Source organism: Ursus maritimus, unplaced genomic scaffold, assembly GCF_017311325.1.
Source record: "Ursus maritimus isolate PB19 unplaced genomic scaffold, ASM1731132v1 scaffold_3, whole genome shotgun sequence".
Taxonomy (NCBI): Eukaryota; Metazoa; Chordata; class Mammalia; order Carnivora; family Ursidae; genus Ursus; species Ursus maritimus.
Genome location: NW_024425563.1, coordinates 60,504,871 through 60,528,898, shown reverse-complemented (window position 1 = coordinate 60,528,898; position 24,028 = coordinate 60,504,871). Strand labels below are relative to the sequence as shown.

Sequence of the window (24,028 nt, the reverse complement as noted above, 5' to 3'; positions counted from 1 at the left end):
GATTTAGGCTAGCAGATTCTGGGTTTCTGGGGGCACCATTCCGCAGGGCTTGGACCATAGGTCAGGGTGAAAGGCAGCTAGGGGCAGCCCTGACACCAGGCTCCGTGCTGATGCTGCATTCTATACTTCTGGTGAGGCTAGGATTTCCCACGGGCCTCAGGTCTTGGAAGGTAGAGACCGTTTGGGACACTCAGGGCATGGAGAGGCTGAAGGACTGGGGTAGGCAGGTGACCAGAAATCTGGATAGGCGTATTGTAAAGGAGGGACTGGAATCCTCCCCCAACACCACGTCCCTAAGTAGATGGCCTCTACGGCCTGGGTTCTTTCAGGACCCCATCATTTGATTCTGTAGGTGAGGAAGTACCCAGGTCAGTTGATAACACACAGGCTCTGTGCCCTTGCTATCTGCACACGGGCATGGTTTCACATGTACACAGAATGATGTCAGTCCAGGGTCCAATGAGCAATGCAGACGGCCAAGGTTGGGAACGGTCGGCCCTGCACAGAGGAGGTGGGTACAGAGCCAACAGAGGGGCGGGGGGAGAGGAAAGGCATTCCAGGCCCAGAGAATGGCAGCAGCAGAACTTGGAGGAGAGAATTAACCTGCAGAATGAGGAGGAGGGATACAAGTGAGGAAGAGGAGGCAGTTGGACCTGGCTAGTCATGGAAGTTAATAATCCACTGCCCGCAGGGAGATGGCAAAAAAAGGAGTAAAAATATTACAAGGAGTTTGTAAGCAAATGCTATATTGCTTAACTGTTGTTAGCTTTCTCGCTTTTATAAAAACACTAAGGCTGCCTGGAAAGTCATGCACAATCATTGTTTAGGAATCTGGACAAAAAGAAAAAAAAATGGAAGGAAAGTTGGAATATCATGTTACATCTCAGTTAATAAGTGCTTATTGAGCACTGGGTTGGTTCCCAATGAAGCTCAGAAACTGCTTATTTTATCGTCTGATTGAGATAAGCACACACTAGATCCAGACGGAGAAAGTGGGAGCAGATCGTGAGGATCCACAAACACCAGAAAGCTTAGTTGGGATACCACCATTATTGAAAGCCTTCTCACGATGAAATTCGTGTATTTTAGACTGTATGATAATAGCATTTGGCTAGATTAACCCCCAAAGGATCTCCCAACATAGGACTTGTATTCATCTTATTATAAGTCATAATGGACACCTTGAAAATAAAATAATCCTTTTAGTCATTCTCTTGGCAAGTTGATTGGATATGTATGATGTGTCTATCTGGGTATCTTGTAAGTAAAATCTAGAGTTGAATAGCAAAAATATTTTTTAAATTACTCTTTAGAGATGTCTATTTAGGCTAAAAATAAAATTTATGTTTTGGGGCACCTGGGTGGCTCAGTCAGTTAAGCATCTGCCTTCGGCTCAGGTCGTGATCCCAGGGTCCTAGGATTGAGCCCCACATCAGGCTCCCTGCTCATCAGGGAGTTTGGTTCTTCCTCTCCCTCTGTCCCTCCCCCTGCTTGTGCTCTCTCTCTCCCTCAAATAAATAATAAATAAAAATCTTTAATAAAAAAATAAATAAAATAAAATTTATATGTTATCGCTGCCATGCTAAGTTCCTTGAGAGAAGGTACTACACTGCCTTTATATCTGTGTCACCTTTACAGCTCTAACTCATTGCTCATTCATATTTGAATAATTGATACAATTAACTGTGAGCTACATGGTACCAGAAACCCATTACATTTGTTTCTCTGTTTTCTAGAGGATAGTAGGACCTCTTAAAAAACTTTCCTATTTTTTAGATAATAGTGTTGGTGAAGATTAAAAAAAAAAGAGCCATACTATCGATTGCTTTAAAATCAACTGCATTTATATAAGAGCAGTTGGTGTGGAGATAAGGACAATTCATATATTCTGCTAGTCTTCTATCTGCGGGCGGATAGTTACAACTAACCTTTTGGAAAGTCGTAACTGAATCTTGGGCTTATTTATATTTACTGCAATACCTTCCCACAGATTAGGCTGCATGTACTCCAGGTGAAAGCATGTAGCACAGTAAGAAATGGGTAACTGGTGTCGAAAACTTTTCATTCTATGATAAAAATGCGTGCTCGCCAGAGCTGTAGTTGGATACCCGTATCTGTAGAATCGTCCCTCCCAGGTCGGGTCACCGCCCCACTTAGTGTCCAGCGACCACAAAAACCCACTTCTCTCGCTGTCTAGCACACAACAGTGCTGTCCACTGGTCTTGACCATTTTACTTGGCTGTGACCCACAGTCCCGGTGCTGCCCCTTCTCATCGCTAGATTAAAAGTGAACATGCCCCATGGACTCCAAGGAACTACAAAAGTGTAGAGCTTCATTTTTGAAATCACCTAATATATTTGTCTTATTCTTCCCCCAAACTTAACATCAAAAGGCTGTGCACATTACTAATGCTTCCCAAGTTCTCATATAATTTACATTTACAGAAGAGTCAAACCAGAAGTGATTTTGAACATTTAATAACCTAAGCATTGAAATAGTCATACTTCATCATGTAAAGTAAGATTAAGAAAGAAAGAAATTGGAATTTGAAAATTTAGAAGTCTGTCAACATTCTTTAACGTTTCTTTGTGGAAATGTTTGTTTCACAGCATAATCTTGGGTTCATTGGATTTACATGGGATTGCATTTTAATCTTTTAACTTAAATATTATTGTATGCTAAACCAAGATGATCATTTTGACCATGATGCTATAGCGAGTGGGAGAGACTATTTTCTGGGGATAATCTTTGATTAGATAAATCAATCCCCATTTCTTGTAGAATAATATCAAATGAATCTTAGAAGTTCCAAAAATAGAAATGGAGAGCTGTTTTGAAAATCCCCCTCATGACCATTTTGGAGCAATGAGTATACAGTATTTTTTAACGGGTCTAAAAATTTATAGAAAATAACACAAGAATAAAAATCACATTGCTTTTTAGCATCTGGGAGCAACCATGGGTATTGTGAGACCTGGGATAAATGTAAGACCTAGGGTTGTTTTGTAGGTTTGTAATAGCCACACACACACGTACAAATCACTCAGTAAACTCTTTTCTGTTGCCTTCTTATTGATTTCATTGTTAGTCACAACTCTGTACTTCGTAAGGGCAGAAATTTGAGTAGCTTGAGATATTAATTCGGTCAATAGACACAGTAAACACTTTGACACTAAGGGACAAAGATTTTGTCAGAGAAAACACTTCTCCTGTGTGCTGTCCGAGTAGCTTTATCTTCCTTGTTTATCCCTCCTTTATTTGCCAGGGTCTTTTTGTAAATTCTTGGGAAATTGAACAATGTCTTAATTTGTAATTTCCCATTCTTGGAGCGTGGTATCTGGGACATAGGTGCTCATCAGTATTCATTGTCTGAAATAACGTTATTATGCCAGCCATAGAGAGAGAAGAGGTCCATTTATGGGCTTACCCATTCAAAGACTTTTAAGTTAAAAGGATTCAAACTCTTTGCCACTCTCTCTAGTTTAGTCCTGCCTAGAAAGTATTGGAGGATCAGAAAATAGGAATCTTTCCTTCTCTCTGTTGTATTATAATTAAATCATTTTCTCCATTTTGTTTTACAACCAGGATTCTCAAAATCCAAAGAATTACAGTGACAAGTAGCACATGCCACAGGGTTATAATGCTTTCAAGACCACTGTGGTTGCTATAGCTCTTTTCTTTTTTGTGGTATAGCTAATTTTATCTACCATTTACTGATAGTTCACTACATGCTAGGCACTGTTTGAGGCAGCATTCATCGTTGTCATTTATTTTATTGAATCTTTTATTTGTATTTCTAGTATTTAATTCAGGTACTCATTTTGTTCCTTGCCAGTTCATCGAGTGGGGGAAGTTGAAATATTCTTTTTTTTTTTTTTAAGATTTATTTATTTGAGAGAGAGAGAGAGAGCCCGCACACACGTGCATGAGTGGGGGGAGGGGCAGAGGGAGAGGATGAATCTCAAGCTGACTCCCCACTGAGCATGGAGCCTGATGTGCGGCTTCATCCCAGGACCCTGAGATTGTGACCCGAGCTGAAACCAGTAATCGGGTGGTCAACTGTCTGAGCCACCCAGGCATCCCAGGAAGTTGAAATATTCTGAGCAAAGATAAGAAATACAGTAGCAGTATAGTTAACCATATGCTGCGATATAGTATTTCAAATAATTTCCCCTTTGTCACACCAAAGTTCAACACGAAGACTTGCGACCTTACTGATCAGGTGTCACTTTTATTTAATGAGCCCAAATTAATACCACTTGGCAGTCATTTCTGAATGCGGTAATTTTTCCTTTAGTTTGTGGCTGAAGTGAGGGAATAGTGTGATAAGACCTGTATATAAGATAGATAGTACAATTCTAGGACAGATGGACTATATAGAAGGATAGATCTTTGTCCCCACAAAGTCCATATTGGAATTGATAAACTAATATAAACATTAAACTAGAATGGCAGGTTTCATTTTCTTTTATTATTCCTCGTGTTTGTTATAATATTAGTGATACTGTATAATAAAAGAACTAACAGTAAAAGTATATTTTCTTTCAGGAATTTTAGGACAATTTCATCTTATCCCGATATATAGATGTGAATATATGTGTGTGAGTATATAAACATATATGTGTAATCTCTATAAATACGCATATACATATTTATTTATAAAAATGATTTTAAGGTGACTTTGTCAGGAAAGCATGGTTCGTTCACGTAAATACAGTATATTTTCAGGGGAAACCAAGAGGCTATCCTCAGTTCTGTGTATAACATTCTACTAAGCAGGAAAAAAGTACTAACATACTGTTAAAAAATATTAAAATATTTAAGTACCCGCACGCAGACAAACAAGAGCCATGCAAATATATGGGGAAATGAAGTCTTATGCCATGCATAGTGGAGAAATTAAGTATCAGTGCTCAATTTCAATGAATGCTGGCAACTAAAAAGCAAACCAAAACTGAGTATAGATTTTAATGAAGTCTGACAGAGTGCATGTGGACAAGACAAATATGTCAACCGAAACCATTTCAAAGCAAGCAGCAGATGCACTACAATTAAATATCAGTTGCTGTGGTATTCACTGTCGTGAAGCTCTATTGCCATGTGGTGACTTAATTTCTCTCATCTTGCTGTCCTGCAGGGGTAAAGGCAAGTGGCTCACTGGCAGGCTGAATTTTCCTTGTGTTCCTTTAATCTTCCTAGTTGCACTTTCTTTATATCATACAAGTACTTATCATTAAACCAGAAATTCCATCACCTAAGAAAAATTTTGTGATAGTTGTTTTTTGTTTGTTTTGTTTTTTGCCGTAGAGGCGGTAACAACAGCCACTGTCATGGCAACCAGCCAGTGCCTACCATGTGACGGGCATTCTTCTCTGGGCTTTACAAGAATGAGCTCATTTAGTTCTTACCCCAGCCCCAGGAAGTGGATACATCTGTTACCCCCTGTCTTGGTTTGTGTTCCTCCAAAAGCCAACAAGGACTTGGGGGGCAGGTGTTTGTTTGGAAGATGATCCTGGAAGCAGCAAATAGGAGTAAAGTGAGGCAACACTTTGTAAATAAGTAGTTTAGTGCTATGGGGCACTGGGGATTAGTGCCTATGAGAAACTCTCGAACACCCTTTCAGAATCAGCCCACAGGTGGTTGAGGTTGCTGCAGGATTTAGCCAGTAATTCTCATCCTTCATGGGTTGAGGGTCACTCCTTGGGTGTTAACTCCCCAGATTTCCAGCCTTCCCTGTGTGTGGATACAGTACAGCTCGGTGGCCAGATAAGCCCATCAGACCTTGAAGAAATTATTCCCAGATGACCTCTGAGGTAGACCAAGGTGAGGTGGGCAGAGCATTGATGGGGTCCGTATATCCTCATTTTCCAGATGAAGGAAGTCAGTCATGGAGAAGTTGCCTAGCTTGCTCAAGGGAAAATGGGGATGGGAGAGTGGCGACTCCCCAGGCAGTCTTTATTACAGCGCAACCATCTTAAACATACAGAGAGATGGGAATCCCATCTGCTGTGAAGTTATCTTAGAACTTCAAGAATTATGCCACATGCTTTTGACGATCATACCTATTTTCTGTATGCCATATCATAATACCTTTAGTAATGTTTGTACTCAGCCTGGCTTGTCCCTTTGTTTCATATCTCTCACTGTTGGCATAAAACCTTTCATCCCGACTATAGAGGGTAATACAGGGTAATTGGGGTAGACATTTTCTTGGAAGGAAAATACATTTTTTAATGTGAGTATAGAAAGTATGGAAATATTTTTCAAGCACCTTCCAGTGTATATGAAAGCCATTTTGAGTTTGCGCGGTTAAATTTTCGTGTTGGGAAATTTTCTGAATTATGTAGATGGAGAGCAAGTTTTCATAACTCTCCTGCCATAAAACTTGGCTTAATCCAATTAAAGGGAATTTATAAATCAGGTTTGCTTACCCCTCCCTAAAGCGATAGAAGGAGATAAAATGAAATAAATCTGTGTAAATACGTACATATGTGTATGAAGGTCTGCGTCTTCTTGTCACCTCAAAAGAAGAACCTGGAGAAGAAAGGCAGTTTCTTCTTCTCCATTCCTCCCCTCACCCAACCAATAGTAGTTTTCTTCTGGTAATCTCCAAAGTTGGTGAAAATGAGCAGTAAGTGATGAGGGGAGAGGCCCAGAGGCATTATGTTAGAGAGCCAGTCTTGAGAGAAGGAGGGTGCTCCTCTCTGGACAAGATACACTCTCTACACATCCCTGAATTTGAGAATCCTTAACGCTATTTTCATGTATTTAGGGTTGAAAACAAATGGAATGTGTCCTCCCACTTCCTCTACCTGTCCATGAGTGTAATAACTGGCAGATCATGTTAAACTTCCTCACTGAATTTGGAAGCAACCTCAGAATCTCCCTGCAGACTCCCCCAGCCGCCTCCCATATTTAGCAAGGACGGGCGAAACCTATTTAGCATCTCTGCACTGAAAGTCAGCTAGCTCACTGAGGACAGGGGCCACAGCTTACTTATTAATCATTATAGCCCCAACTCTTTCCTATGGTGCTGATATATCATAGACACTCCATACATCAACCTTACTGATCGATAAACTGTAACTGATGTGTGCTGACTCACCAAGATCAGGTCATGTGTACAGGACTAAATGAGGAGATATGATTGAAACACATGGGTAGACCAGAGAATCCGCTTTATAACCAAGGACTAATGGCATCCTACATACCTCAATTGTGGAGAAACTTCAAAGAAGAGAAGAGATTACTCTGTCTTATTTTCCTTCTCAGCATTAGTAATTATTCCCTTGCTGATTCAAGGAGATTATTCTTCAGGTTTTGCTTGAAGAGGGATATTAGATTTGTCTTCGTCTTGTAGTTTTAAGTCTAAGATATAAGACTTTGACAAGGGTACACTGTCAAGACATAGAGACTACTTAATGACATTACTAGATTGAGACATTAACAAGTAATGAGTGAATAAGTAAATGTAAGTCCACAGGAAGGTGCGTGGCAAGAAGTTCAGTGGTTAAATCATCAAGCAAAGTATCAGAGTAGTGATTGGCAAGGTCATACCAAGGAGAGAGAATGACCCTTTAAACAAGGCAAGTTTCATTCAATGTATATAAGGGTGGAGAAAGGATTAGACCTGACTTTTGTGGAGTTCTCACAACGTGCCAGGTATAGTGACAGTCACTTCACATACATTATTTCACTTAATCATCATGATGTTTGTGAATGGTATTAATTATCAGACCATTTTAAGTGTGGAAACAAGGTCACAGAGTCACCCAGTAGTAGGTCCATCCGGCTCAGAGTGCCAGATCCTACCAAATGAGGATTGTGAAGAAGAAAGGGGTGATGGTCATTGTGAAACATACAGATTAGAAACTCCAGAGGCAAACAATGGGAGTGTCTATTCAAGCACTAATCAGGTAGAAATGTCCAAATGGGTTTGTGGCCTTACAAAAAAAAAAAAAAAATTAATGATTTCCAGAAAAGGCAGGTAAAATCTTTACCTGAGATTTGCTCTGCGGCAGCGTCCTGACTGCCAGGCCATGACAATTTGTTCAGGGAGGGGTTCCCTGAGAAGCTATTTGAACATCAGAAATGCTTGGCAGACCTGTCCTGATGGTTGAAATGGATGAACCAGGTTAATATAGCTGATGCCACCAAAAACTTGAATATATCACAGAACCAGGCCCAGAGGGCTTGAAAATACAAAAGTGCCAGGGCTTCAATCAGAATTTTGGGCTCAGATTCAGACTTTAGTAGTCATTATCATAACTCCCCAGAGGGTTCTAACATGTAGCCAGTTAAGACAACTGCTTTAATTTAATAAGTTGGCATTCTGGCTTATGTATTTTAATAATGTGTGAGTTAGCCTTTTCCATGTTATAGTATCTTGTAAGTTAGCTTTCCATAGTATAATAACTTGTAAATTTATTCTCTATATTATAATAACTTAGGAGTTGACTTTCTTGTGAGTTGGACCCTCTAAATCTAATCTCTAATATGGTGATGTTACTGTCACACTGAGGATCAGACCTGCATCATGGTGAGTTCTCCAAGGCCACAGTGGTCCCTGAGCCCTCTACAGCTACACTGTCAAATACAGCATTGTCAGACACAAATGGCTATTTAAATTCTGATTTAAGTTAGTCAAGATTAATTAAATTAAAAATCTGGTTACCATGTTACACTAGCCACATATCAGGTGCTCAGTAGTTGCAGGTAGCTAATGACTACCATATTGAACAAGACAGAGATGGAATATTTCAGTTACAGAAGATTCTATTGGACAGTCCTGGCCCAGATTATTAAATAACCAAACCTCTCTTGCAGACTCGTATTCACTTTATCCTTTTATCCAAACATGGACTTGACATGTTTTCTCTCAGTCTAAAATAACTTTACCCACTATTTGATATATTAAGTTACCCTTTTTTTTTTATTTATCAGTAATGGGATAGAGGTATTTCAGAGGCAGGGAAGCACACACTGAGGTCAGGAGAGCAAATGTTGGAAGATTAGGTGGAACTAGCTAAACGGGGTCACAGGTTTTCTCAGAATTGTCTGTAATTTTGTATCTCTGTATGTCTTTCCTGATATCAAATATTTGTCTGACCTAGGCCATAAAATTCCTGGAAGCAAGAAAATAAACCAAACAGGGCTATATATCACCTTTATAATTTGTCTCTATTCACCATATGTTAACAAGTGACAGATTTTTTTTTTTCCAGTTAGGGAAAGGAAATAAGACAGAAGAATTTCTAGGTAATTAAAATGTTAGCTCTTAGGACCTGAGAGCTTCCTTTGTTTTTGGTGAGAGTACAAAGAGCCATGCATACTAAAGTGATGCGGGTAAGAAGACTGTGATGTCTTCTTTGCTGTGGGGGCCACTGCGGTGGGAGTTGGGAGGCTTGGGGTTTGCGTCCTTGCTTTATTCTTTATAAGACTTGCACTTCAGGCAAAACTCCTAACTTCTCTCACCCTCATTTTCCTGATCTGTCAAGCTGAAATCACAGTTGAGAACCATATAAGACCCTCTATGTTAAATGCTTTGGGGACTTGACACCAACTTGGAACATTTTCATCCAGAGTGATCTGGAGTCTTGAGTTAGGTATTGTCCTTCGTCCAGAGCACATATTATCCTTTCTTTTCGTACTAGGCATTTTGATCAGAGAACAGAAGGTCTACTTTGGCTTAGAACAAAATTTTATTTCCACAAATTTCCAACCCCTCTAATGTACTTAGAGTAGTGTCTTAAGTTGTTAAACATTTCCATTATGTTATGGACAAACAGAGAGAAGATAAAGATATTCTCATTTTTCTACCCATATCACATCTGTAACAAAATAGCACCTATGACCTTTGGAATCACTTAATTTCTAGCTGAAAAATTAAGGCCCCTTTGTCACTGGTGGCCACTTCTAGGTCTTTACATTAAGAAAAGTTTCTCTGATCAAAATGCCTAGAGCATTTAGGAATCCATCAAGAATAGTTACTATGCTTTGATGAAGTGAATGAGGAAGCCTAAGGGAGAAGCCTAAGGTAGATTTTAAGTTAAAAGGCAGTTGTAATTACTCCATTTGAAGTAATGAAGTGCCAGCTGTTTCCACTGGGGAGAGAAAATAAATAGAAAAACAAGAGGTCAGTATTTTTTATTTAATAAAAGCGTTTACAGTTTTATTTATAAAAAGACATATATCTGTTATTGAAATTTTGCAAAATATACATAGTCACAATAGAGAAAAAATATATCCCCAAGTCCCACCTTTTGAGGAAAAAATAACTAAATCCTTCCTAATCTTTGTTTTCCTGTATGTATCTCTGCTTTCACAAGAAACAGTTCATACTGTAGATAATGCCTTGCAAGCTAAATTTATACTAAATATTATGAACATTTTCCTGACCATCACATAATTTTTATAATATTTTAATGTCCTTCTATCAATACAGCCTAATTTATTTAATGAATCCCTTTCATGTTGGACATTTACGTGGTTTGCATTTTTTAATATTATAAAATGCTGTGATGTATTTATTAGGTTGACTCTTTGCATGTATTTTAATTATTTCCTTGGAATAAACTGCTAGAATAGAATTATTGGGTTTCTGTTACCTACTTCTAGGCACTTTCGAGAATTTGCCTTCTCACCAGAGAGTGCTTGGTAGAAAGCAGAATCTTTCCCAGCATCGGATGTTGTCAGTTGTCTCCTAACTTGTAACAATTTTATGGGTAAAGAAGTATTATTGCTTAATTTTACATTCCTTGGTAGCACTCTCAGGTTGGTTGAACACTGTCATATCTTATTTGAAGAGCTGTTTGCTCTCATGACACCCTGATGTGATGGGAGACCTTCCCTCCAGCAGCCTTTGATGCCCACAGCATGGGCAGAGCCGCTAGGAAGGGGAGTGGAGAGAGGATTTGGGGAGAGTTGAGAACAGCTGTGGAGGGAAGAGGGCGAAACACTATCACCGTATTAACTAGCGTGTGTGCGGTGCAGTAGACATGCTACTATTGCTCTCATCAGAAAGGGAGAACTAAGAGTGTTCCCTGTACAGTCTTTGCTGCGAGACACCTTCTGCTTTATCTCCAGAGACTAGGCCTACACAATTAAGACCTTTTTGAAGTGCCCACAGACGCACACAGCGTGCTAGTTAAGGGCACCCACTCTGGAGCCAGAGTTCAAATCTTGACTTTGTCAGTTGTAAGCTCTGTGACGGTGGGCAAGTTACTTAGTCTGTTTCTTGAGGCATAAAATGGAATAGTAACAGTGCCCAGTTGACGTGACGATGAAATGTCTTAATAAATCTAATGTTCTTAGACTGGTATCTGGTAAGTAGGGATATGTAAGCATATTTTATTTTTTTATTTATTTTAATTTCTATCTTTTGAGAGAGAGAGAGCACGCAAGAGTGGGGGCAGAGGCAGAGGGAGAGAGAGAATCCAAAGCAGACTTCACACCCAGGGTGGAGCCCGACGCAACACTCAGTCTCACGACCCTGAGATCAGGACCTGAGCGGAAAACAAGAGTTAGCTGCTTAACCAACTGAGCCACCCAGGCGCCTCTGAAAGCATCTTTTACACAAAATTTATAAAGTCCCTGGCATGGCACACAGTAGCACTTGAGAAGGGTTAGCGGAACACATGTAATACACAATAAAAGGCAATAAATATATAAACAGAGTTCAATACATGTGGTTTAGACAAGAGGGTACTAGGTGTTAAAAGGTGGTTTCAAACAAATACAATCATGACTCTCATATCAATATAAAATAACCATATCAAAGATTTTATTTAAGTCATTCATTAATAAAAAAAAACTAGTAAAAGGCACCTGGGTGTCTCAGGTCATGATGCCGGGTCCTGGGGTCAAGCTCTATGTCAGGCTCCCTGCTCAGTGGGGAGTCTGCTTCTCCCTCTCTTTCTGCCCCTCTTCCCTGCTCACGCTCTCTTTCTCTCTATCTCTCAAATAAGTAAGTAAAATCTTTTTAAAAAATAAGAGAACTAGTAATATATTATATTAGTTTGAAGAAGAATCCAAAGAACAGACAAGTGAATGGGTGATCAGTGTTGAGATGAATTTGCTGATAAATGCCGAGCTGGCGTCTTCTCCAGGGCAGAAATCAGTTTTATCTCCACCAGACAAAATTCCTGTGCATCTCTGTGGATAAAATCATTTGCTGCTATCAATCTTCTACTGAATTTATTGAGTCTAAATTGCATGTTCTAAACTTGAATTTGTGCTTATGTTATTATAAAAGTCATTGTTTAGAGTAAGTTTATATTTTTTTCCTGTCCTTAACGTTCTATATTTGTGTCATTTAATTTGGTCAAGTTGCTATATATACCTCTTTTTTTGTGATTGTAGTGTGTGGAAAATCAAAGCAGATTTAAATGTACTTTCTACTAATGCTTTATGTACTTGAACTTTGGGATTGTATCATATATGCAGAAAATAAATACATTCATTTATTCATCTGATAGTTACTTATGGAGCATCTCTTATGCTCCAGACACTGTTCCTAGTGCCAAATATACAGGAGGAAATATAGCATCGTGTAGTCAAGAATTTGCCCTTTATCTAATGTTAATGGTACTCTACCCTCAAATAGAAATTTGATCCAAGATTTTTGTAATTAAGCCTATAGATTGCTTCTAGAAGCAGAGGTCACAAGAAGAAATCTGTTATGGAAGTGAATTTAGAACTCATATTTTATAATTTAATTGATTCCTTCTAGTCTTCAATAATATGAACATCTATGCTTTCAAGTGTAGGATTTTACTTTCTTGGAAGTTCACATCATGAGCAGACTCAGTGTTAATGCAATTGATTCATTTGATCCATGCAGTATGATTGGTGAGAAATGTTTGAGCCTGGTCATTTTAATTGCAAATATTTTATAATCTATGTCTTTAGAAATATAAGAGTTTACTTTTTTTTTAAAAACTCTGCATCCTTTAAACTCTGCATCCTTTAATGAGAGGTCCGTATCTTTTATCTGTTCACTTTTTTCCAGGTTTTAGGGACAAAGCCGGAGCTTAGGGATGGAGACGATGATGACGACACTGTAGCAGACATAACCAACAGGAAAATGGCTAAACTCTACATGGTGAGTTCACTGTTAGTGAGTTCTCTTGGTTTTATTAGACTAGATACAGCCAGGAGACCTGATCTGGAAGGGACTCTGCTACCGTTGATAATTCTCGTTGCTCTCAAAGAGCACTGTGTAGGTGGAATCCATTCTTTGCTCTAGTCTGTTTGTTGAAATTCCTCTTTTTATTACTTTTTGTTATTTTTATTAAAAATGTCAAATAATCAGTGAAATTATTGCTACAACTTAAATATAATTATATAATGTTGCTGTGCTAGTTTGCAATAATATGTTTTGATATATGACATTCAAGAAAATGTTTCCCTCATGGAATAAAAATACTCAGTAAGTTTTTTCTTATAAAATTTTGATAATTATTTGAAATATCCTGTTTAGCCATGATAAAGGCTTTCTTTGTTACAGGAGGGCAAAGCTATCAAACCAAACAGCTGGGAAGAAACAGGGCAAAAACAACCCTGTTCTGGGCATTGGACACCTAGTTCCATGTCACCTCTGTGGTGATGACCCACTGGATGACCTGGGGCAAGATATGACCATGCTGGGTCTCAGTTTCCTTATCTGAAAAAAAAAAGAGAGAGAGAGAGAGAGAGACAGATGCCATTAGAAGATTATTCAGGCTCAACTCCAGAATTTTAAGATTTTATTTCTGGTGAAGGTAACAGAAGTCACAGATATTCCCGTGGAGGAGACCGCTCAAATGGGATCCTTCAAGAGTTCCCTCCCCCTTGTAACTTTCCAAGCGCGTGATTTGGAGCAGACCATTAATCTCCCTGCAGAACTAACTAGTCATCAGTCATCACAGGAAGGAGTTACATTTGCTGTTCTTTAAGGGAACTTCTAGTTCAGAAACTGATTGTGAATGAAAATCAGGTTACTAATTTGTGTCTAATAACTCGTGTTTTGTAAAGGGGAAGTGGATTATTTTCTTCCTAGACGGCAAAGGAAAATATGGTTATGACTTCTGCTAAATACTGATGATTTTAATATAAGCTGCACAGAAATTGTTATTCTAAAGACCTCGAGGGGGCGCCTCGGTGACACAGTTAGTGGAGCGTGGGATTCTTGGTTTCAGCTCAGGTGGTGATCTCGGTGTCGAGGGATCTGCATCTCCCCAGGCTGCGAGCTCAGTGTGGAGTCTGATTGGAATTCTCTCTTACCTTTCCCTCTGCCCTTCCCCCTGCATATGTGCTCGCGCTCTCTCTCTCTCTCTGAAATAATAAATAAATAAATAAATAAATAAATAAATAAATAAATAAATAAAAATTAAAAGATAAAGACTTCATGGCACCCTTGTTTTCCATTACTGTTTCTAAAACCCATTTTCAACAGCGTAGCAAGTATCTTTTATGCCACATCATCAAATAAAACCATTCTCCCTCTTGGACAGCATTAACAACTAAAGAAATGTTTTAAAATGTGAAGATGTTAACCCTGCATCATTGCTCCCTCTGGTGGATATATGATGTATTGCATATATGTAAAATACAAAATCTGAAAATACTTTAATTTGGGATTGCAGAACAAAGCTGGGAAGCAGAGTCACCTAGGCAATTTCTAAAAAAAAAAAAAAACAAAACCCGAATTCAAGCTCCACCACAATGCTGCAAAACTCCAGCACTGATCTAGGGAGAGTCCTGGAATCTTCATATTTATCAGGTGCCCAGGTACCTTGCAGCTACAAGCTGGCCTTTGAAAAACAGGGAATTCTAACCCGGGCATTAATATCACTTTCAGTTTTGCAATACCACCTCCAGCTTCAAAAAATTGTTCTTTTTAAAAAATATTTTTATTTTTAGATTTTATTTATTTGAGACAGAGAGAGAGAGAGAGAGAGAGAGTGCACACAAGCAGGGGGAGGGGCAGAGGGAGCAGGAGAAGCAGACTCCCTGCTGAGCGGGGAGCCCCCTGCGGGGCTTGATCCCAGGACCCTGATATCATGACCTGAACCGAAGGTGGACACTTAACTGACTGAGCCACCCAGGTGCCCCTAAAAAAAAAAATGTTCTGTGGTTATTTCCAAACTTCAAGAGTCTAAATAAATAACTATTTGTGACAGAGGAAATTTACTTTGACAGTTTACACAAAGTATACTTAAATTACAGGACCTAATTTGAAAATAGTCTATAAACATAGACTGTAATGTGCCAGTACCTTCTTAGCATAGTGCTGGGTATATGGTAGGCACTCAGTAAATGTTCAATAAATAAATGTTTAAGCTTTAGCTTTTGTGTGTGTGCAATGAGTGTAAGATTATTACCTAGTTGAAAAGATTGGTATAAAAACTAGTAAATAATTATGTAAAGTTCATCGCTTGGTGCCTATTATATAGATATCTCAACAAACCTTTGCCGTTACTATTATCATTATTATTTTCTGATGCTTTAGGTCCAGTGTTGAAACTTAACTTTTTATTAATGGTTATTTTACCCCAAAAGACTTTTTTAAAATTCCATATATTTAACATATAGAGTTATCTTAGTTTCAGTTGTATAATATAGTGATTCAACAATTCTATACATTACTCAGCGCTCATCATGATAAGTGTGCTCTTAAACCCCTTCACGTGTTTCCCCCATCCCCCCCACCTCCCCTCTGGTAACCATCAGTGTGTTCTCTATAGTTAAGAGTCTGTTTCTTGGTTTCTTTCTCTCTCTCTTTTTCCTTTGTTCATTTGTTTTGTTTCTTAAATTCCACATATGAGTGAAATCATATGGTACCTGTCTTTCTCTGACTTATTTCACTTAGCATTATACTTTCTATATCTATCCATGTTGCTGCAAATGGCAAAACTTCATTCTTTTTTATGGCTGAGTAATACTCCATTGTTTATATACACACAGTATCTTCTTTATCCATTCATCAGTCAATGGACACTTAGGCTATTTCCATAATTTGGTTATTGTAGAGGATGCTGCTATAAACATAGGGTGCATATACATCTTTTTGAATTAGTGTTTTCATATTCTTGGGTAAATATCCAGTAGTGGAATTACTGCATTATATGGTAATTCTATTTTTAATTTTTTGAAGAACTTTCACACTGTTTTCCACAGTGGCTGCCCCAGTTTGCATTGCCACCAACAGTGCATGAAAGTTTCTTTTTCTCCTCATTCTTGCCAACACTTGTTTTTTCTTGTGTTTTGATTTTAGCCAATCTGACAGGTTTAAATGATATCACATTATGGTTTTGATTTTTATTTCCTTGATGATAAGTGACGAAGAGCATCTTTTTGTTTGCCTGTTGTCCATCTGTATGTCCTCTTTGGAGGAATGTCTGTTCATGTCTTTTGCCCATTTTTATTTGGACTATTTGGGTTTTTTTGGTGTTGAGTTATATAAGTTCTTTGTACATTTAGGATACTAACCCTTTATCAGATATGTCATTCAAAAATATCTTCTCCCATTTTATTCCATAGATTGTCTTTTAGTTTTGTTGATTGTCCAAAGGCCTTTTAAAAAGCCTTTTAGGGTATAATTTGGCTCATGGATCTTTGTTGTTGTTGTTGTTTTTTAATAGCTTTGTTGAGATATAATTTACATACCCTACCCATTTAAAGTATACAATTCTATGGTTGTTATTACATTTACAGAGTTACATAGCCATCACCATAATATAATTTTAGAACATTTTTATTACCTGCAAACAAGCTCATGGTTTTTATATTAGGTTTCAGATGCCAGTGGATCTATGAGAGTGACTGTGGTTGCAGAAGAAAACCCCTTCTCCATGGCAATGCTGCTTTCTGAGGAATGCTTTATTTTGGACCACGGTGCTGCAAAACAAATTTTCGTATGGAAAGGTAAAAAATGCCATTGACAGTGTAGCTGTGCTTCAGATTTACAACTATTTCTTTGAAAAGGTAAAGAAAACATATTTTCTGATTAAAAAAAACAAAGCCTATCATTTTGAGACTTGATCTGTAAATAGCTCATATAAAATGCAGACATCAAAACCATGTTTTATTCCTACTAGTATCATTTGTCAGGAATGATGGGGTTAAAGAAAGCATTAGGGCAATATAAAAAGAATCTTTTGTGTATATATATAGATAGAGATCATTATGATATTATTAAATATATTTAACATACCAGGAAATTTTTGCCATTCTCAGTGTCATATTAAAATTAAATTATAATTATGTTTATTGCTTGGTGTGCGAATGTTTTGTAATCATATAATATATTCCCTCTCTGAGATTCTGTCTTTTTCATTTATCTTCCATTTTAGGTAAAGATGCTAATCCCCAGGAGAGAAAGGCTGCAATGAAGACAGCTGAAGAATTCCTAAAGCAAATGAATTATTCCACCAATACCCAAGTAAGTGTGTGTGGAAATGAGCTGGCTAGAAAAAAAATTTTAAATGTGGGAGCTCATTCTATCTCCACAAATTTCATGAGAGAATTTGGTTCAAAGTAACATATGCATGGAAGTCATGCTTCCCTTATGTGTGTGCCACATTGTGTCCCGTGTCCCTAGAACCATAGCTTTGTAGAGGACGGAATTTTGCAGAAACTGGAGATCAGACCTTCCATGGGGCTGCATGATGAAAAAAGACCCCATCTGCTTCCTCCACAGCATTTCAGTTAAAATAATTGACCACAGTTGAATGAACTGAGAGCACTTTCGAGTTAATCCTTAGAGCAAACTGTGCAGACATGGGCTAATACCCAGATAGTATTTGGCTTCATCAACATCAGCTTAGACACCTGACTAGTTACTCTTCCCTTTCTGAGTCTTTCACCCTCATCCTTTCTCTTCAGTTTTGTGTCCTGGCACAAGGAACACAATGAAATCATTTCTTCCAGGTCACAGATCTCTTATAAACTGAATGCAGAAAAAAAGTCATACGTATTTGACTATTATGAGAACATGAAAGAACTTTGTTCTTACTTCAAACATCGAAATTCAGTGGCAATCACTTTAGTTGTGACAAAAAGCAGAGTTGGATTGTTTGACCTTCATATCTGATAATCTTCCATTTTACATTCACTTATGGATCCCAGCTTCTAAGTTTACATCTGTCATCACAGAACCCAAGACAGTCTTTTCATTTCCTTAGCTTTTTCTCCACTCCTGGATGAATGTTTTTCCTCAATCTATTTTCTTTTTATAATAATTTTTGTTGTTTTCAATTTTAGATTCAAGTTCTTCCAGAAGGAGGGGAAACACCAATCTTCAAACAGTTCTTTAAGGACTGGAGAGACAAAGATCAGAGTGATGGCTTTGGGAAAGTCTGTGTCACCGAGAAAGTGGCTCGAATAAAACAAATTCCATTTGATGCCTCAAAACTACATACTTCTCCGCAGATGGCCGCCCAGCACAATATGGTGGATGATGGTTCCGGCAAAGTAGAGGTATTTGGCTATTTCTGTTTGTGTTTGTTTTCATCAAGCCCACTTATGCCGGTACACCTGGAAATGTAACTTCAGAAGACTACAAACTTTGTCATTTTACTTGTTAATTTTACTTATTAATAAAGGTGGTCCATGACTGTATGTTAAATCAGGGAATTTAAAGCTGGAAGAGATACTCTTTGACTTTCAATCCTATTTTACAATGTGTGTGTTGAGATTCCAAGAAGTTAGGTGATTTGTGCAAGATCACCTCATCATCATCTTAGAGATGTGACGTGGAACCCAGACATCTTGTTGCCTGGTCCAGAATTGCTCCGGCTCCTGGAACTGGGATTGTCCAGTGAGGGCAAGTTGCTCTGAATGTACCAACGACCATTAGTTATTCACAGAAGCAAACTGGGCATGTGCTAAAAGCACAGATATTTTTAGAGCATTCAAATTATTTGTTGATTATTCCCTTTTTTTGACAAAAATTGCTAACAACCCCCTAATAATTCTCCCTAATTCAACTCTCCTTCACCCTGTACTCTTGAGTCACCTAACTTAATGAGTTAACTGGGTAATGTTACATCTTATTATGAAATATTTTAATGGCTCTCCATAGTCTTCCTGAGACTGTCCATCTTCAGCTGGACCTGCAAGGTCTGCCAGGATTTGATCCTTGCTCTCCTCACTGTCTCAACCTTCCACTGCCTGAGGGCACAAGCTGCACCTCTTTGAGAAGCCTTCCCTCTGCCCTGGAGCAGCCTTTTTCTGTGCTCAAACCACAAGCAATATTTTTCACAGAACTATCATCTAAGGACTGCAAAACTGTTTATTTTTCTTCCTAGCCCTCTCGTTAGTTCCTTGAGGGCAGGAATTGAGTATTTTATCTTGGAACAATGTTTGGAACAAAGTGTATGGGAAAGAGATTTAAAGAAGTAGTTTTGCCTCTTTTCAAAGACGTGAAGTGTGCATCTAAGCCATCCAGGGGTTGTGGGAAGTGCAAAGGGGGAAGTGGCCCTCCTGGCCATTGTCCAAGGAATATCAGCTTCTGGTCTCACATATGCTTTTCTGCAGCTCAGCACAGCAGGACAGCCTCGTGGCAGATTTGCCTCCCCAGCACCATGTCCCAGCTGTAGTCTCCTTTTGTCAGGTCACGTTGTCTCTGAGAAGTCCTGAGTCATCCCAGGACTTCGGAAGCCTGGGGGCTTTCTCTAGGCTTTTGAGTTTAGCCTGGCAGTGCTGTTGGTTCTCCCCTGCTCACCAGGATGTTGTGCTTCTCTCGGAAAGCACTATCGTTCCTTCATCTCCAAATTTCAAAGCAAGGAGTATATCCTCCCACCCACCCACCCCCCGCCGCCGTCCCAGGAGGGGCAGGCGCACAGTGCTTGGCACGCTCTCCCATGTTACTTTCCTGGTCCATCTATAGCTCTCATCTCTCCAACTTGAAGGGTCTTTAATCTGTGATGAAGATGAGAAACTAAAAAAAAAAAAACTGGTTCTGCCTACTTTTATCTTTTCAGTCTTATGCCTAGGTGGTGCCTCTTGAAAATAGTCAAGCAACTGGCATCTTGATTATTTGGTCCCGATCTGCCACTCTTGCCTAAGGAAATAATAGTTTCATGCCTTACTGTGCAGGGTAAAAAATTGTTTTAATAAACAAGTTATCTCCCATTGGATGAAATATTTTATGCAAGTTAAGAAACATATTTCTGAGCTAAATATTTTAGTTCATTGTTCCCCTGGAGTCTCGTGTTATTTTCACTAATCAATCAAAAGGTAGGTATGTATTAATACGCTCAGGACTGAGTTAAGTACTATGGAGGTTACTATATATATATATATATATATATATATGTATATATATATAGTATGTATATATATAGTGTATATATATATATAGTGTATATATGTATGCACTTAAAAAATCAGTGAACAAACTGTCAAACTGATAAAATTTCTTCTCATTGCTTAATTTTTAAGCTAGTTAGAAAAGTAATTTAAAAGTTGTTTAACAATAGATGTACACCAAAAAAAAAAAAAAAATTTAACTCCTGAGAAGTACTATTAGATCAAGAAAATTTTAATTTTGGTACACACATTCCGTTCCTTTCAGATTTGGCGTGTAGAAAATAATGGTAGGATTGAAATTGACCAGAACTCATATGGTGAGTTCTATGGTGGTGACTGCTACATTATACTCTACACTTATCCCAGAGGACAGATCATCTACACGTGGTAAGTTTTCCTCTTTCTTAAGATCTCAAGTTCCAAGGAGGACAGATTTTGCTCCGAAGTTACATTTCATTAAATTCTGTGGGATATGGGGTAGAATTATCCGATAGTTACCCCAGTGAGATTTGTATAGCATGCATGTGGTATTTTCTTTCAGTTATGACTTCTGACTATATTTTGTAGCTCTTGTCCACAAGCAGGAAGGGTTAGTTAAAAATCAGCCTTTGTAGGGGCACCTGGGTGACTCAGTTGGTTAAGCCTCCAACTCTTAATTTCAGCTCAGGTCATGATCTCAGGGTCAAGATCTCAGGATGGTGAGATCAAGCCCTGGTTCAGGCCCCCAGCTCAGCGGGGATTCTACTGGAGATTCTCTCTCCCTCTCCTTCTGCCCCTCCCCCCACTCATGTACATTCAGACTGTCTCTCTCATATAAATAAATAAATCATCTTTAAAAAAATCATCTTTTCTAGTCTAGGAAAAAGATTTTGGTATCCAAACATAGTGTTCTTTTAATGAATGTGTAGTTGAATATCTCACTTCCTATGCAAGCTAACTCCAGTTGGCCAGCACTGGCTACCACGTATTCTTATTATTAAAATGCATAGAAGTCCATCCTAATTGGAGCTGCAAAGCTGCAGTGAGGCAAACCCTCTAAGGGATATATGTCATTTATGATTCTGTTTCATACTCTGGAGACCTCAAATTGATGCATTTTATCCTTGGTCCTCATGAAATTTGTGGCAATAAATGAGAAAAAAATGCCAGTGTATCCACATCTTACATGGTTTTGCATAATGATTTAATTGAAGGTTAAATTTACTTAAGAGTCCAGTGCCAAGACCCTGATCAATGGGGAATGTCCAATCTGGTAAGTCAAGTATACATACCATGCTGGGCTATTCCAAAGGGATGGGGATTTTGCAACAAAGCATATAGTGTGGGTTTCTCAAACTTTTTATTAAGTGAAATCGGGTAAAATAAAATAGTTCTGAGGAGATTGGAAAAAAGAAAAAAATTTTCAGAAAAGATCTTAAAACTGAGAGGTGTGGGTAGAAGGTACAAGGGTGAAGCAGGATCCTACTTTTTCCTACATGGTGATGGCAATCTTCAGTAGGTGTCCTGAGTGTACATGGACACAGGTTTTTGCTGATATGGTGACATTTCTCTATGGTGAACGTCCTACCAGATGACAGAGTCACCTCCATCCTCTTATAAGGATGAAGGTCACACATGTATGTGACCACTTATCACTTACACTGACCAGTGCCTTGAGCCCAACCAAGTTCAGGAGATGGGATGATCGTCTTTATCCTAGAGGGTGTTGGTACCCAGAGGGTGGTCCGGGAACCAGAAACATCACCATCACCTGGGAGCTAGTTAGAAATATAGAATTCCAGTACCCACTTTTGGCCCACTAATGCAGAACACACATTTTAACAAGATCCCCAGATGATTCACACGCACTTTCATGGTTAACAGGCACTGCACTGTCTTAGGCAACGGTTCTCATCATATCCTGTCAAAGATTAATGTATTTAGCCACTTAACTCTGTGTTTATGATGTCATCTTCATAGCAACCATTTTTTTGAGCAGCATGTTTGTGCCAGCAAAATGCTAGATGTTTCCATTTATTATGTGTCTTCCTCACAACCAGGTTATTTTCAAAAGACAAAAAGGGAGGGGAGAATCAGACAGATTAAATAACTTAACCCAAATTCACAGCTGTGGTAACTGGTGAAGTAACATTTCACACCTTGATACACAGCTCTCTTTAAGTCTAAAGCTGAGTGCAGCTATACTGTGATATAAGCTATGTCCTTCTTTTGCAATTTCCTCTTCCAAAATTTTAATTCAGAGAAGTGTTTGTGCAAAGTATGGCAGTCATAGGGATAAATCAGTCATTCTCAGTCAGCTTTTCTTTTACATTCTGTTTCTTGGTCTTCCTCTTAACTCTCTTTTGTATATAAAAAATATCATTGATTGTGGCACTTAGAGCAAACAAGAAAGACTAAACAAGCAATTCAAGAGACTATTTTGAAAAATTAACAGTTTGCAATCTACATAAATAACTATGTGGCTGTAACTAAAACAGACTAAATCAGATGATAAATGTTAAATGCAGTTACTATTTCTCAAATCGTTTGAAAGTATTCATCGAGCACTTTCTATGTGCCAAGATATGTGCTAGATAGATACTAAAGATACAGTGGTGAAAAAAAAAATATCCATGTGCCAAGATTTTATACTTTAAAAAGAAGCAGGTGATTAACAGGCATTTCAATGAAGTGTGAAGGATTTTAAGATAAAACCCAGCTGATCTTTGGGGAATTCTAGATAAGACACCATGCCCATTTGTAGGGTGCCTAGAAGTGACATCTAAGTGGGAACAGAAGTAGCAGCTAGGCAGGCAAGCGAATTGAGAAATTGTTCTAAAGCAATGCAGGGAAAGTGTGTTCTAACTTACTAGTAGCGACATATGGCTGGAGCCAAGTTAGGGAGCAAAAGATAAAATCAGAGAAATCAGAAGGAGCCAACCTGTGAATTGGTTTGTAACTATCCTGGGGAGGATGAACTTTATTTTCAGGGCATTGGGACCCAGTCAAAGAGTTTGCTCGGGGGAGCGGTATGATTGGCTTTTCCTCTACAGAAATTACTCGGTTGACAAGAATGGGCTGATGGGAGAAGATCGGTGGCCATTGGGAATGTGTTGCTGTAATCCAGCTGAAGGATAATGTGGCCAGAACTCAGTGTTAAAGCAACAGGGAGGGAACGGATAAGATGCGTTTGTAGTATTAAGGCCTTGTCATCTGAAAGACTGGCCGTGGGAAACAGGAAGGTGACCAAATCAAGGGTGACTCCAGATTTCTGGTCCAGGCACACGAGGGTAGTGTTTCATTCACTGAGATAAGAAACTTAGGAGGAGGGCAGATTTGGCCCTCACTGTAAAAAATTGAAAGGGAAAAGGTGAGAATATGCCACACTCTTAATAGTTACTTTCTTTGGAATGGGACTGGGGTGGAGGAAGAAGTCATTTAGTTCTTTCCAATTTTACATGTTCAGGGTTTCTATGATAATTTATCATTTCTTGTGAGATATCAAGAATATAAGTTAGATATTTGAAAGTCTTTTGAGAGTCTTTGACATTTAATATCCTGGATGTTATGTAAGTTTGTCAAAGTATGGTTTGCAGGACTTCAAAAGCTTCTGTAAAGGCAGCAAAGAGACATTTAGAAAATAATCAGATCTCTTGAAGATTAGCTTTCAAATTAAACAACTCCTCAGTTTATGTGATACTTTTGATGCAGGGATGTAAATAGTTAAGTCCAGAGGCACAGTAAAAGATGAAGGAC

The 24,028-nt window shown here is 38.5% G+C and overlaps 1 protein-coding gene across 1 annotated transcript in view; it reads left to right on the top strand.

Moving 5' to 3' along the window:
• Window positions 1–24,028, top strand: part of SCIN (scinderin) — a 71,900-nt gene that overhangs the window by 28,950 nt on the left and 18,922 nt on the right. The window contains exons 5-9 of the mRNA XM_040644235.1: window positions 13,011–13,103; window positions 16,774–16,906; window positions 17,335–17,423; window positions 18,245–18,460; window positions 20,559–20,680. Of these exons, the coding sequence (XP_040500169.1) occupies window positions 13,011–13,103; window positions 16,774–16,906; window positions 17,335–17,423; window positions 18,245–18,460; window positions 20,559–20,680 (653 nt within the window). The remainder of the gene's footprint in view (window positions 1–13,010; window positions 13,104–16,773; window positions 16,907–17,334; window positions 17,424–18,244; window positions 18,461–20,558; window positions 20,681–24,028) is intronic.